Consider the following 14,354-nt stretch of genomic DNA (forward strand, 5'->3'; position numbering starts at 1 on the left):
TCATGGAGCTTGTTACTTAAACAATTTAAAAAAAAATTAAAACTTTAATGCTTGTACATTACCGGGTGAGAGTCTTCTAAGTCACGGAAGGTTCCCTTTTTGCCCAACAGTTTTCTGTAAACGACCATGGGAAAATGCACATCCAGTATACAGTTGTTGTAAATGGCGAGGCCAAGAACTATGCCAATTAGAGTAAACTGTCCCTCAGTCTCAAATGAGGAAGTGTTGAACCAGAACAATTTTGTCGATTCATCATATGTGAACATTCCTGTGGAAGGGGGGAAAAAAAACACAAAAAAAAGTTTAATGAGGCATGGAACAGTGAGATTTGGGCTCATCCTGTCAATTCCAGTAGACTTCTTACTACCAGGGAGGCGGTTAGCTGGGCAACCAATCAGCTGGGAATCATGCTCAACCCAACTGTGGTCTTACAATGATTTTATATAGATTCATATAGGTAGGAAGAAGGAAGAGAGCAATATAAGCTAAATGGTAGAACAGAGACCCTGGGGGTGTATGTACACAAATCTTTGACGGTGACAGGACAAGGTGAGAAGGCTGTTTAAAAAAAGCATGTGTGATTCTTGGCTTTATTAATAGAAGCAGAAAGGTATCCTAAACCTTTATAAAACACTGGTTTGTCCTCAGCTGGAGTATTGTCTTCAATTCTGGACACCACACTTTAGGAAGGATGTCAAGGCCTTAGAGAGGGCAGATCAAATCCTGAAACATGGGATTAATTGTTTTATCAATTTAGAGAGATTTACTCAAATGGCACAGAGGATGAGGAACTTGAGTTATCTGGTGAAGCTGGGATTGTTCTCTTTAGAGTAGAGAAGGTTAAGGAGTTTTGAAAGAGGTGTTCAAAATCATGAATGGTTTTGACAGAGTACATCAGGAGAAACTTTCCAGTGATAGAAGGGTCAGTAACCAGAGAATAAAGATGAGGCAACATGAGGAAACATTTTTTTTTTTTAAATGCAGCGAGTTGTTGTGATCTGGAATACACTGCCTGAATGGGTGATGGAAGCAGATTCAATAGTAACTTAAGTATTTAACCAACTCCCTTTTGAAGGGAATTTAAAAAAATATATAAACAGGGCTATACGAAAAGAGCAGGGGTATAGGACTAATCAGACAGCTCTACCAAAAAGCCAGCACACAATGGAACAAATGATCATCTTCTGTGCTGTATCATTCTATGATTCACCATTATATCTCGGCGTTTGTGTTTTTGCCATGAAACCCATCTTATTTATAGACATCGAAGCGAGGTCCTGCTTTTCGGTTTTGTGAACTTGAATCCCCAAATCCCTCTGCTCTTTCATATCACCCAGTCTTTGCCATTACAATGTATAATTATCACAAAAAAAAAAATCAAAATGTAAGCCCTCATATTTACTAACATTCCGTGACACTTTTTTTTGCCTCTCTCACCATATCAATATCCTCTTGCAGCTTCCTTTGGTTCTCAGAATTATGTACCATGCTTCCTATTTTAGTATCATCTGCAAATTTGGACACTTTAGCTCAAAACATTGCTGTATAGTGAACAGAAGCAGTCCCAAAAAGAACCTTGTGGGGAACCACTACCCGCTCTTAAGAATCTGCTCTTAACGCTTACTTGGATTCCTCCTTTCTAACCAGTTTTAAATCCATTTAGGCTACTTTTAATTACTTTCTCTTCATCTAGATACTGAAGTGATTTCAAATTTAAAAATTCTTTCCCACAGCTGTTAAAAGCTGTGGCATGCAATTATCCACATTAGCATTCGTCTATTTTTGAAAATATGTTACATTGGCCCTCTGCAGTTCTCCAATACACATCCGGCCCAGTGTCGATTCACTAACACTGTGGGAGGCGAGGTTTGGGCTGCCGAATCGCAGATTCACGTCTCATTTTATTTCTTCCTCTGAGCCTCACAATTTAATCTGGCAGCGTAATGTTGGCGAGTGGTGATTGATTGCACTGGAAACCAGCAGGAAGAGAGTTCATGGCCGGAAGGCCCACGGAGCAGCGTGTTCTGCAACCAATTGCGGGGTGAATCCTGAGTCAGCCAGTCAACAGCTGTCGGAAGGGCCCATAAAAGGGCGCGACAGTCGGGGACCGGCCACAGGAGCAGCCAGCAGGAGTTCGAGGAGCTAGCTGGTGCAGGGGCAGATGGTAAACAAAGAAGTAAAAAGAAATCGAAGTGTGACGTCACAGCCAAGTGGGTAAGTGATTGGCTGGTGGATTGGTGAGTATTTGATCTTTTTCTTCTTTTATCAGTAGGAAACCTTTGGCATTGTTGCCAAATTAAGTTAATCCAAGGGTTAAGTCATGGCTGGAGAGCCCAGACCCGTGTCATGCTCCTCCTGTGCTATGTGGGAAATCAGGGACGCTACCAGTGTCCCTGACTATTATGTGTGCAGGAAATGTGTTCAGCTGCAGCACCTGACATACCGCATTGCGGCACTGGAGCTGCGCATGGACTCACTCTGGAGCATGCGTGATGCTGAGGATGCCATGAATAGCACGTTTACCTGCACTGTGACCAACTCACTAAAGGTTACTCAGGCAGATAGGGAATGGGTGACCATCAGGCAGGGCAGTGGTCCCCTGTGGTCATCTCCCTCCAAAACAGAAACACCGTTTTGGGTACTGTAGAGGGAGATGACTCATCAGGGGAAGGCAGCAGCAGCCAAGTTCATGGCACCATGGATGGCTCTGCTGCACAGGAGGGCAGGAAAAAGAGTGGGAGAGCTATAGTGATAGGGGATTCTATTATAAGGGGAACAGATAGGTGATTCTGCTACCACAAATGAGACTCCAGAATGGTATGATGCCTCCCTGGTGCAAGGGTCAAGGATGTCTCTGAGCAGCTGCAGCGCATCCTGGAAGGGGAGGGGGAACAGCCAGCTGTCATGGTGCATATAGGTACCAACGATATAGGTAAAAATCAGGATGAGGTCCTACAAGCTGAATATAGCTAGGAATTAAATTTAAAAAGTAGGATCTCAAAAGGTAGTAATCTCAGGATTGCTACCAGTGCCACGTGCTAGTCAGAGTTGGAAATGCAGGATAGTTCAGATGAATACATAGCTTGAGTAGTGGTGCAAGGAGGAGGGATTCAAATTCCTGGCACATTGGAACCAGTTCTGGGGGAGGTGGGACCAGTACAAACCAGACGGTCTGCACCTGGGCAGGACCGGAACCTATGTCCTAGGCAGAGTGTTTGCTAGTGCTGTTGGGGAGGGATTAAACTAATATGGCAGGGGGATGGGAACCTATGCAGGGAGGCAGAAGGAAATAAAAAGGGGGCAGAAGTAAAAGGTAGGAAGGAGAAAAGCAAGAGTGGAGGGCAGAGAAATCAAGGGCAAAAATCAAAAAGGGCTACATTACAACATAATACTAAAAGGACAAAAGAGTGTTTAAAAAAAAAACAAGCCTGAAGACTGAATCTCAATGAGAGGAGCATTCATAATAAGGTGGATGAATTAACTGCGCAGATAACCGTTAACGGGTATGATGTAATTGGGATTACGGAGACATGGCTCCAGGGTAACCAAGGCTGGGAACTCAACATCCAGTGGTATTCAATATTCAGGAAGGAAAAGGAGGTGGGGTAGCGTTAACGGTTAAAGAGTACGTTAACGCAATAATAAGGAAGAACATTAAGCTTGGATGATGTGGAATCTATATGGGTAGAGCTGCAAAACACCAAAGGGCAGAAAACATTAGTGGGAGTTGGGTACAGACCACCAAACAGTAGTAGGGAGGTTGGGGATGGCATCAAACAGGAAATTAGGGACGTGTGCAATAAGGGTACAGCAGTTATCATTGGTGACTTTAACCTACATATTGATTGGGCTAACCAAACTGGTAGCAATACTGTGGAGGAGGATTTCCTGGAGTGTATAAGGGATAGTTTTCTAGATCAATATGTCGACGAACCAACTAGAGAGCAGACCAGCCTAGAGTGGGTCTTGTGTAACGAGAGAGGATTAATTAGCAATCTGGTCGTGCGTGGCTCCTTAATGTTATATTTCAAAAAAAAAAAAAAAATTTTTAAACGTACTTTTCCAATGTTATTTTCAAATTCAGTGTGCCAAAGGACCTTTCCAGAGAACAGACAAGCTGCTTATGAAGATCATGTGTAGTCCCATTTTATGGAGGCCAACTGAGTGACCGTAACATGGTAGAATTCTTCATTAAGATGGAGAGCGACAGTTAATTCAGAGACTAGGGTCCTGAATTTAAAGAAAGGTAACTTCGATGGTATGAGGCGTGATTTGGCTAGGATAGACTGGCAAATGATACTTAAAAGGGTCGACGGTGGATAAGCAATGGCAGCCATTTAAAGATCACATGGATGAATTACAACTATTGTACATTCTGTCTGGCGTAAAAATAAAACAGGAAAGGTGGTTCAGCCGTGAGTAACAAGGGAAATTAAGGATAGTGTTAAATCCAAGGAAGAGGCATATAAATTGGCCAGAAAAAACAGCAAACCTGAGGACTGGGAGAAATTTAGAATTCAGCAGAGGACGACTAAGGGTTTAATTAGGAGGGGGAAAATAAGAGTATGAGATTAAGTTTACAGGGAACATAAAAACTGACTGCAAAAGCTTCTATAGATATGTGAAGAGAAAAAGATTAGTGAAGACTAATGTAGGTCCCTTGCAGTCAGAATCAGGGGAATTCATAATGGGCAACAAGGAAATGGCAGACCAATTGAACAAATACTTTGGTTCTGTCTTCACTAAGGAAGACACGAATAACCTCCCGAAAATACTAGGGGACCGAGGGTCTAGCAAGAAGGGGGGAACTGAGGGAAATCCTTATTAGTCAGGAAATGGTGTTAGGAAACTGATGGGACTGAAGGCCGATAAATCCCCAGGGCCTGATAGTCTGCATCCCAGAGTACTTAAGGAAGTGGTCCTAGAAATAGTGGATGCATTGGTGGTCATTTTCCAAAATTCCATGGACTCTGGATCAGTTCCTATGGATTGAAGGGTAGCCAATGTAACCCCACTTTTTAAAAAAGGGAGAGAAAACAGGGAATTATAGACCGGTTTAGCCTGACATCGGTGGTGGGGAAAATGTTGAAATCAATTATTAAAGATGTAATAGCAGTGCATTTGGAAAGCAGTGACAGGATTGGTCCAAGTCAGCATGGATTTATGAAAGGGAAATCATGCTTGACAAATCTTCTAGAATTTTGAGGATGTAACTAGAGTGGATAAGGGAGAACCAGTGGATGTGGTGTATTTGGACTTTGAAAAGGCTTTTGACAAGGTCCCACACAAGAGATTAGTGTGCAAAATTAAGGCACATGGTATTGGGGTAATGTATTGACGTGGATAGCGAACTGGTTGGCAGACAGGAAGCAAAGAGTAGGAATAAACGGGTCCCTTTTCAGAATGGCAGGCAGTGACTAGTGGGATGCCGCAAGGTTCAGTGCTGGGATCCCAGCTATTTACAATATACATTAATGATTTGGACGAAGGAATTGAAGGTAATATCTTCAAGTTTGCAGATGACACGAAGCTGGGTGGCAGTGAGAGTTGAGGAGGAGGATGCCAAGAGGCTGCAGGGTGACTTGGACAGGTTAGATGAATGGGCAAATGCATGGCAGATGCAGTATAATGTGGATAAATGTGAGGTTATCCACTCTGGTGGCAAAAACAGAAAGGCAGATTATCTGAATGGTGACAGATTAGTAAAAGGGGAGGTGCACCGAGACCTAGGTGTCATGGTACATCAGTCACTGAAGGTAGGCATGCAGGTACAGCAGACAGTAAAGAAAGCAAATGGCATGCTGGCCTTCATCGCAAGAGGATGAGAGTATAGGAGCAGAGAGGTCTTACTGCAGTTGTACAGGGCCTTGGTGAGACCAGACATTGAGTATTGTGTGCAGTTTTGGTCTCCTAATCTGAGGAAGGATGTGCTCGCTACTGAGGGAGTGCAGCGAAGGTTCACCAGACTAATTCCCGGGATGGCAGCACTGACATATGAAGAACGACTGGATCGGCTAGGCTTATACTCACTGGAATTTAGAAGAATGAGAGGGGATTTCATAGAAACATATAAAATGACAAGACTAGACAGGTTAGATGCAAGAAGAATGTTCCCAATGTTGGGGAAGTCCAGAACCAGGGGTCACAGTCTAAGGAAAAGGGGCAAGCCATATAGGACCGAGATGAGGAGAAATGTTTTCACCCAGAGTGGTGAACCTTTGGAATTCTCTGCCACAGAAAGTTGCTGAGTCCATTTCGTTGGATATATTCAAGAGGGAGTTAGATGTGGCCCTTACGGCTAAGGGGATTATGGAGAGAAGGCGGGATTGGGGTACTGAAGTTGCATGATCAGCCATGATTGTATTGAATGGTGGTGCAGGCTCGAAGGGCCGAATGGCCTCCTCCTGCACCTATTTTCTCTGTTTTTATGTTTCTATCCATGCCCAAATGAACCTTGAAATGTAATTTCTAGGGCCTCAGCTATGGTTTACCCCCCCATTTGCCTCGGGATCCTTGATGTATCCAGTCAGATCCCAGCACTGTGTTCTCCTTTAGCTTAGCTAATTTTCAGTTACTGGAGGGAAAATAGATGGGACAAGAAATGACTCCAACCGCATTTTAGGTGATTCAATTGGTGTTTAAATGATTGGCATTAGATTAGTAGAGTTTATTTTCCACTAAGAATTCATTTACTCTCAAGATAAAGTGCTTGCTCTTAGAAGTTACTGGGAAAATTTATATCAGAAAAGGTTCTTTAGTACCTTGTAGCAAGCTGCGATTGTTGGACATATAAAAACAGTCCTGTGGAAGTAATTGGCCCGGAATTTGTGGTGGGTAATAACAGCGAACGAACAGTGTTCACCGTTATTACCCCTTTGAAACTGACCGTAACTCCAGGATGTTGCACATGTGCATCCAAATTGTGGAAATCCTGAAGTTGTTGTGGTCATTCATAGCTCCCCACAGCCAGCAATCAGTTATCTGTGAAATCAGGGAATGACGTAAACTTCTGTATTTTCCACCATAACATCGATGTTAAATACCCCGTTATGGTCCAGAAAAACTCATTTTAATTTTGTGGAGTGTCAAATCTATCCATTTTACTGGAAATTACAATTTAAAATTTTTAAAAATATTTTTCTTAAATTTTTATTTCTTTATTTCAGGTTTACCTTTTCCCCGTGAGAGCCCAATTTTTGTTTTGTTGTCTATTTAAAAAAAAATTAAGAATAAAAGGAGATGTTCACTTTCTGGTTCCTGGTCTGTGAGAATTCTGCATTGCGATTGACTGCTTAGACAGCTTATTGACATCACAGCAGCTCAGGTTAGGACTTCCTCATTAACTTACTGGTTTCAACTGAACGTCAGAAAAGCCGAACTTCTCGCCATAGAAAATGAGATCTCTCTGTTGAAAGCTTACTTCGGGGCCAGTGGTGAACACCTTTTGCTTCGCTACTGACCGCAAATCACGGGCCATTATGTCTCTCTCGCAACTTTGCTTTCTCCTCTCCTGAAGGCATGGATTACAGCTCCATGAGCATTGGTAATTCTACAGTGCAGCAACAAGGGGTGATTTTGCACATGAATAATGAATGTGGAAGTGATATTCACCCACGAAAGCCATTGGCAGCCGAGCCCAATCGTTGCCTCGCCTGACATCTAAAGATAGCTATTTTCAGCAGCAGTCACCAAATAACAAACAGGACCAAAGAACATGGATACAGAGGCCAACTGTGTCGCTCCCACTGCCACCAGCTGAGACTGGCTAACTCAGCACACAGTAGGGGTTGAATTTGGGACCTTCCTAGTCTATGGCTCAGTGACAAAGCACCATTAGCTACAAGAATCAAATGGACAACTCTAAGAAGCTATAGCAGCATGCCAAAATTGGAGCACTACAAAACTGAAATCCATACCAATGTCAGGGTTGAAGATTTCTTCCACAACAAGTTGAAAAAACTCTTTGGAAACGCCTCCTTCATCCACACCTTGCTCGCCTTCAAATTCTACATACAGTTGTTTCTTCAGGTCTGCAGGATTTTCCATGGCAATCATCTCCAGCTATTATAAACAGTTTAATGTTGATGGATTATTATTTTACCTCAGATCTTAGACATAACACCCACTTCAAAATACTTCAGATTGGATAGCAATCCATCCATATTGTGGACACACTAGTTTGAGCTGGTCACTTAGCTATAAAATGTATTTGCATTTATCAGTTACACCAGGTCTATCACCAAAGCAAGCCTCGAATTTGATGCAGAGGTACAAATTGGAGCCAGATTACAAAAATAGTGCAATTCGGGTTCTATTAAAAGCCTAGCAAATTTAGAACTGAAGTAAATGAAAACTCTTTCTAGTGGATTCATTCAGATGGCACTACATTTGAAGCTTGTGATATAAATGCTGACAGTCCCCAACTGCTGAATTTCTGGTAGAGTTTAAAAAAAAGAGAGTAAGCCACCAGCCCTTGTTACAGGACTTTTGTTAATGCTTATCCGCACCCACTGATGTTTTGAATTCAGTTTAAAATGGGGAAAACAACTTAAAATGAGTGACAGTGGGATGGGGGGGGGAGAAATCTTAAAATCTGCTCATGGCTAGTAGAGAGAGAGAGAGAGAGAGAGAGAGAGAGACAGAGACAGAGACAGAGAGACAGATTAGGGCTAAAATGCCGGCCTCACCAGGTCCGTACGAAGTGCGGCCGGACCCGGTGAGGCCTCGCAAGCACAGATTTTAGGGGCGCAATGCGCATGCGCCGACAACCAGCTTTTCCGATCCGTCAAGATTTGTTTTGACAGATCCTCCACATTCCTGGGAGAAGGACATTCGCGCGGGTGGGATTTGACTTTTTTCCCAGCGAATGTCCTTCAAACTCTTATGCCTGCTGAAAGCTGGCACATAGCCTACTCTTTTACCAATGTAAGAGTTTTAAAACATAAAAATTAAACTTAAACATATGTTTAAAAATCTTGTCCGTTAAGGTAAGTTTATTTTAAATTGTATTAAAACACATGAAAAATCTTTTCCAAAAAATGTATTTTTTCTAAAACATGTAATTAACTTTAATTTCAAATATGCGAGGGCGTTTTATTTATTTATGTTGTGTTTATGGTTTTAAGGATTTATTCTTGGATAATGGGAACTCGTAAAAACAGAGCTCCCATTATCAATAAATACTGCAGAGTGATTGGTGGTTCAGGCACACGTGACTTCAGCTTTTTCGCACATACGGGGGAGTCCTGTCCCTTCCGCTAGGCATGGAATGAAGGCCTTCGACCGGAATTGACGACGCCCCCGGGATCACCAGGTACACAAGAACATAATAGGAGTAGGTCACCTGGCTCCTCGAGCCTGCTCCGCCATTTAGTAAGATCATGGCTAATACTTTCGCAAACATTTTTCGGGTCGGAGGAGTGTTCTTGAAGGAAGTCTCCAACCAGAATTTTTGCCCCGGTATGTTTGCTTGAGTATGTTCATATTTTCCCCTCCCTTGCTTGTGAAGCCCATACACCACAAATTAGATTCCATAAAATCGTTTAAGATAATAGATTTAGAAAATATGCAATTTCTATATTTAAACAATTTCACATTCACAATAGACAAATTATACTGTTATCAGTGAAAGACCCATGCATCAGCAAATCAAAAAGGACTGTCCAGAATGCACCTGTCCCAATTTTTGCTTTTTGTTCTCAGAATGTGGGCAACTCCAGAGGTCGAGCTGCTCTGGACATCAAGAACCAACCATGTAGCATGGGACAGGAGTCACATCTCAGAGTGGCAGGATCCCTTTCCTGAAGGACACTAATAAACCAGTCAATTTTTAAGACAATCTGGCAACTTTCACAATGTCAGCATTTAATTCCGTCTCATTTGCCATGGTGGGATTTGAACTCGCGATCTCTAAGTTGCTAGTCCAGCAGCATAAACACTAGGCTACTGCAATATAGAAAATATACTGTAGTAAGTTAAATTATTCTGTTCCATAATTGCCCTAGTTCTCCTTTCACATTTGTAGCACAAGAGCGCTAAGAAGCTAATTTACAGCATGCCAGATAGGGGGTCAAAGACGGTCAACAGAACTAATTTGTGTGATCCTGACTAAAAGACCACTCAAATTTTTGTCTTCAATCATCCTATTAGTAATGGATCAAAAAAGCCCCCAAAAGGGGATTATTTGACTCAAAGCAGCAAAATTAGGTGCTTGCTGTTCTATGGATACGAGTAGTCATTTAGCAGTGAAACTAGGAGCAATGTCATTTGAGTAACATTGCACTAAAAAAAAATCTATATACCGCTGTTAGATATATATGTAATGAGGCACTCATTGCACACAGAGGCAGTCAGGGCCCCCTGGAAGGAGCACTTCGAAGGTCTCCTTAACCAAGACTCTGCCTTGGACTTCTCGACTCCATCCCACAGCATGCTACCTTGGCAAAACCCCAGTCCTACGAGGTAGAAAAGGCCATCCGTCAGCTCAGGAACAGATGGAATCCCTGCTGAGGCACTAAAGAATGGTGGGGAAACACTATTGGCACGAATGCATGACCTCATCTCCATTATCTGGGAGAAGAGCATGCCAGGAGATCTCAGATGCCGTAATCGTGACCAGCTTCCAAAAAAGGGGACAAGTCCAACTGCGGCAACTACAGAGGAATCTCCCAGCTGGGAAAGTCTTCGTAAGAATCCTCCTCAACTGTCTTCTCCTCATGGCTGAACAGCTCCTCCAAGAATCACAATGCGGATTCCGTCCACTAAAGGGTACAAAGGACATGATCTTCACCACGCGACAACTACAAGAGGAATGCAGGGAACAGCACCAAACCCTTGTACATGGCCGCCTTCTACCTCACCAAGGCCTTTGACAGATTCAACCGTGAGGGGCTATGGAGCGTCCTCCTCCGTTTCGGCTGCCGTGATCCTTACCAACGGATTCATCACAGACCCAATCCACATCTGGACTGGGATCAAGCAAGGCTGCATCATTGCACCAATGCTCTTCTCGATCTTCCTCGCTGCAATGCTCCATTTCACTATCAACAAGCTCCCCGCTGGAGTGGAACTAAATTATAGAACCAATGGGAACCTGTTCAACCTACGTCGCCTCCAGGCTAGATCCAAGGTCATCCCATCCTCCGTCATCTAACTACAGCACGCGGACGACGCTTGCATCTGTGCACAGAGGTCCAAGCCACCAAGGTGTACGAAAGCATGGGCCTTACGCGAAACATCTATAAGAATAAAGGTCCTCCACCAACCTGACCCTGCCACACAGCACTGCCCCCCCCCGGTCATCAAAATTCACAGCTCGGCCTTGGACAACGTGGACCATTTCCCATACCTGGGAAGTCTACTATCAGCAAGGGTGGACATCGATAACTCGGTGCCTCCAGAGTGCCAGCTCAGGTTTTGGTCGGCCGAGGAAGTGTGTGTTGAAGACCAGGACCTCAAATCTGGCACCAAGCTTGTGGTCTACAGGCAGTAGTGATACCTGCCCTCCTATATGGCTCAGCGACGTGGACTATATACTGCAGACACATCAAAGTACCACCAGCGCTGCCTCCGCAAGATCCAACAAATCCCCTGGTGGGATAGACGCATCAACGTCAGTGTTCTTGCTCAGGCCAACATCCCCAGCATCTAAGCACTGACCACACTCAACCAGCTCCACTGGGCGGGCCACATCGTCCGAATACCCAACACGAGACTCCCTAAGCAAGCTCTACTTGGGACTCCTACATGGCAAGCAAGCCAGCCCCAGGTGGGCAGAGGAAACGATTGAGGGACTGCCTATGATGATGACATATCAGGGTTCTCAGAATTGTGTAATGCAGTACAACTCCCCTACAAGTAGCACAGGGATTTGGGAGAGATTAGTTCCAAAAATATCTTATTTTGCCATTCAATTTTGCCATTTTCCTTCATTTTTGATTATGTTCATCAGCAATTCATTTGCTTTTTATTGCTCTTTTCCCCATTTTTCCTCTCCAGTTTGCCTATTTCTCTTATTTCATCTGCTCTTAAGCAGGAACTAAAGACAGACAACCATGAGAGAAGAGGAATGTATATTCCACTGCAAGCAACATTAGAACGAGAATGAGACAAAGCACAGAAACAGAATTACACAAGAGAACATATGGAGTAACAAGAGAACCATTTGAAAACAGTTTCTCTGACTTAGAGACTAAATGACAATTACAACAACTTAGTTACATCACGCCTTTAATGTAGTGAACGATCCTAAGGCACTTCACAGGAGTATTACAAGACAAAAAATTTGACACCTAGGCACATAAGGCGAAATTAGGGCTGGTGATCAAAAGTTGGTCAAAGAGGTAGGTTTTAAGAAGCATCTTGAAGGAGGAAAGAGAAGTAGAGGGGGAGCAGAGGTTTAGGCAGGGAATTCCAGAGCTTGGGGACTAGGCAACAGAAGGCACGGCCAAAAATGGTTGAGTGATTATAATCGGATGCTCAAGAGGGCAAAATTAGAGGAATGCAGATATCTGGAGGGGGGGGGGGGGGGGGGGGGGGAGGTTCTGGAGGAGATTAGAGATAAGGAGGGGTGAGGCAATGGAGGGATTAGAAAACGGATGAGAATTTTGAAATTGAGGCGAACACAGGGGTGATGTGGGTGAACGGGACTTGGTGCGAGTTAGGACACGGGCAGCCAAGTTTTGGATCACCTCTAGTTTACGTCAGGTAGAATGTGGGAGGCCAGCCAGAAGTGCATTGGAATAGTCAAGTCTAGAGGTAACAAAGGTATGGATGAAGGTTACAGCAGCAGATGAGCTGAGGCAAGGGCAGAGACAGGCGATGTTACGAGGTGGAAATAGGCAGTCTTAGTTATGCTGCGGATATGTGGTTGATGTGTGGTGAGAGCCATGTGTGGTCAAATATGATGCCAAGTTTGCGATTAGTCTGGTTCAGCCTCAGACAGAAGTTGGGAAGAGGGATGGAGTCAGTGACTAGGGAAGAGAGTTTGTGGCGGGGGCCATAAACAATGGCTTCGGTCTTCCCATTATTTAATTGGAGGAAATTTCTGCTCATCCAGAACTGGATGTCGGACAAGCAGTCTGACAATTTAGAGTCCGTGGAGGGGTCAAAAGAAGTGGTAATGAGGTAGAGCTGGGTGTCATCAGTGCACGTGAAAACAAGACGCTGCGTTTTCAGATGATGTCGTCAAGAGGCAACATGTAGAAACATAGAAAATAGATGCAGGAGTAGGCCATTCGGCCCTTCGAGCCTGCATCACCATTCAATAAGATCAGGGTTGATCATTCACTTCAGTACCCCGTTCCTGCTTTCTCTCCATACCCCTTGATCCCTTTAGCCGTAAGGGCCACATCTAACTCCCTCGTGAATATATCCAATGTACTGGCATCAACAACTCTCTGCGGTACGGAATTCCACAGGTTAACAACTCTGAGTGAAGAAGTTTCTCCTCATCTCAGACCTAAATGGCTTACCACTTATTTTAAGACTGTGTCCCCTGGTTCTGGACTTCCCCAACATCGGGAACATTCTTCCTGCATCTAACCTGTCCAGTCCCATCAGATTTTATATGTTTCTATGAGATCACCTCCCATCCTTCTAAACTCCAGTGAATACAGGCCCAGTTGATCCAGTCTCTCCTCATATGTCAGTCCTGCCATCCCGGGAATCAGTCTGGTGAACCTTCGCTGCACTCCCTCAAGAGCAAGAACGTCATTCCTCAGATTAGGAGACCAAAACTGAACACATTGGGTCCAAGTTTCGGGCTGCGCCGAGAACCGCGCAAAACTGTGTGGGAGGGGCCCGAAGCACGCAGCCCCTAGCCCTGGCCGAATGGTCTCACTGGGGCTGCATGCATAAGGCTGCCTCCCACGGCCAGCTCCTGCTTCCTCCGGACCGGACCCGACCTGACTTGACTCCCGCCACCCCACCCCCCCGACCCGACCTCCGCTTCCCCCGCTCCCGACCTTCCCCCCACTCCCGACCGATCTCCCCCCGCCCCCCCGACCGACCTCCGCTCCTGACCGATCAGCCCGTTCAGCCTCCCTCTCCTTTCTCTCTCTCACTTATCTCTCTTCCCCTTCTCTCCCCCCTCCCCTCCCTTCTCACCCCCGTTCCTCCCTCCCTCACCTCCCTTCTCACCCCCGTTCCTCCCTTCCCCCCCTCTTCTCTTCCCTCCCCCCTCTTCTCTTCCCTCCGCCCCCCCCTCTCCTCCCTCCCTTCTCTTTCCCCCCCTCTCTCCTCCCTCCCTTCTCTTCCCCCCCCCTCTCTCCTCCCTCCCTTCTCTTTCCCCCCCCCTCTCTCCTCCCTCCCTCCCTTCTCTTCTCCCCCCCCCCTCCCTTCTCTTCTCCCCCCCC

General features: G+C 44.8%; 1 protein-coding gene across 3 annotated transcripts in view; it reads right to left on the reverse strand.

Annotated features, from left to right (window-relative positions):
- The window catches only part of ube3a (ubiquitin protein ligase E3A), a 71,952-nt gene that overhangs the window by 20,955 nt on the left and 36,643 nt on the right, over window positions 1-14,354 (reverse strand). For all 3 annotated transcript variants that reach the window (XM_070892450.1, XM_070892451.1, XM_070892452.1), the window contains 2 exons: window positions 7,917-8,061; window positions 63-268 (listed from right to left, as the gene is read on the reverse strand). In XM_070892450.1, the coding sequence (XP_070748551.1) occupies window positions 63-268; window positions 7,917-8,061 (351 nt within the window). The remainder of the gene's footprint in view (window positions 1-62; window positions 269-7,916; window positions 8,062-14,354) is intronic.

This window comes from Pristiophorus japonicus, chromosome 10 (assembly GCF_044704955.1).
Source record: "Pristiophorus japonicus isolate sPriJap1 chromosome 10, sPriJap1.hap1, whole genome shotgun sequence".
Taxonomy (NCBI): Eukaryota; Metazoa; Chordata; class Chondrichthyes; family Pristiophoridae; genus Pristiophorus; species Pristiophorus japonicus.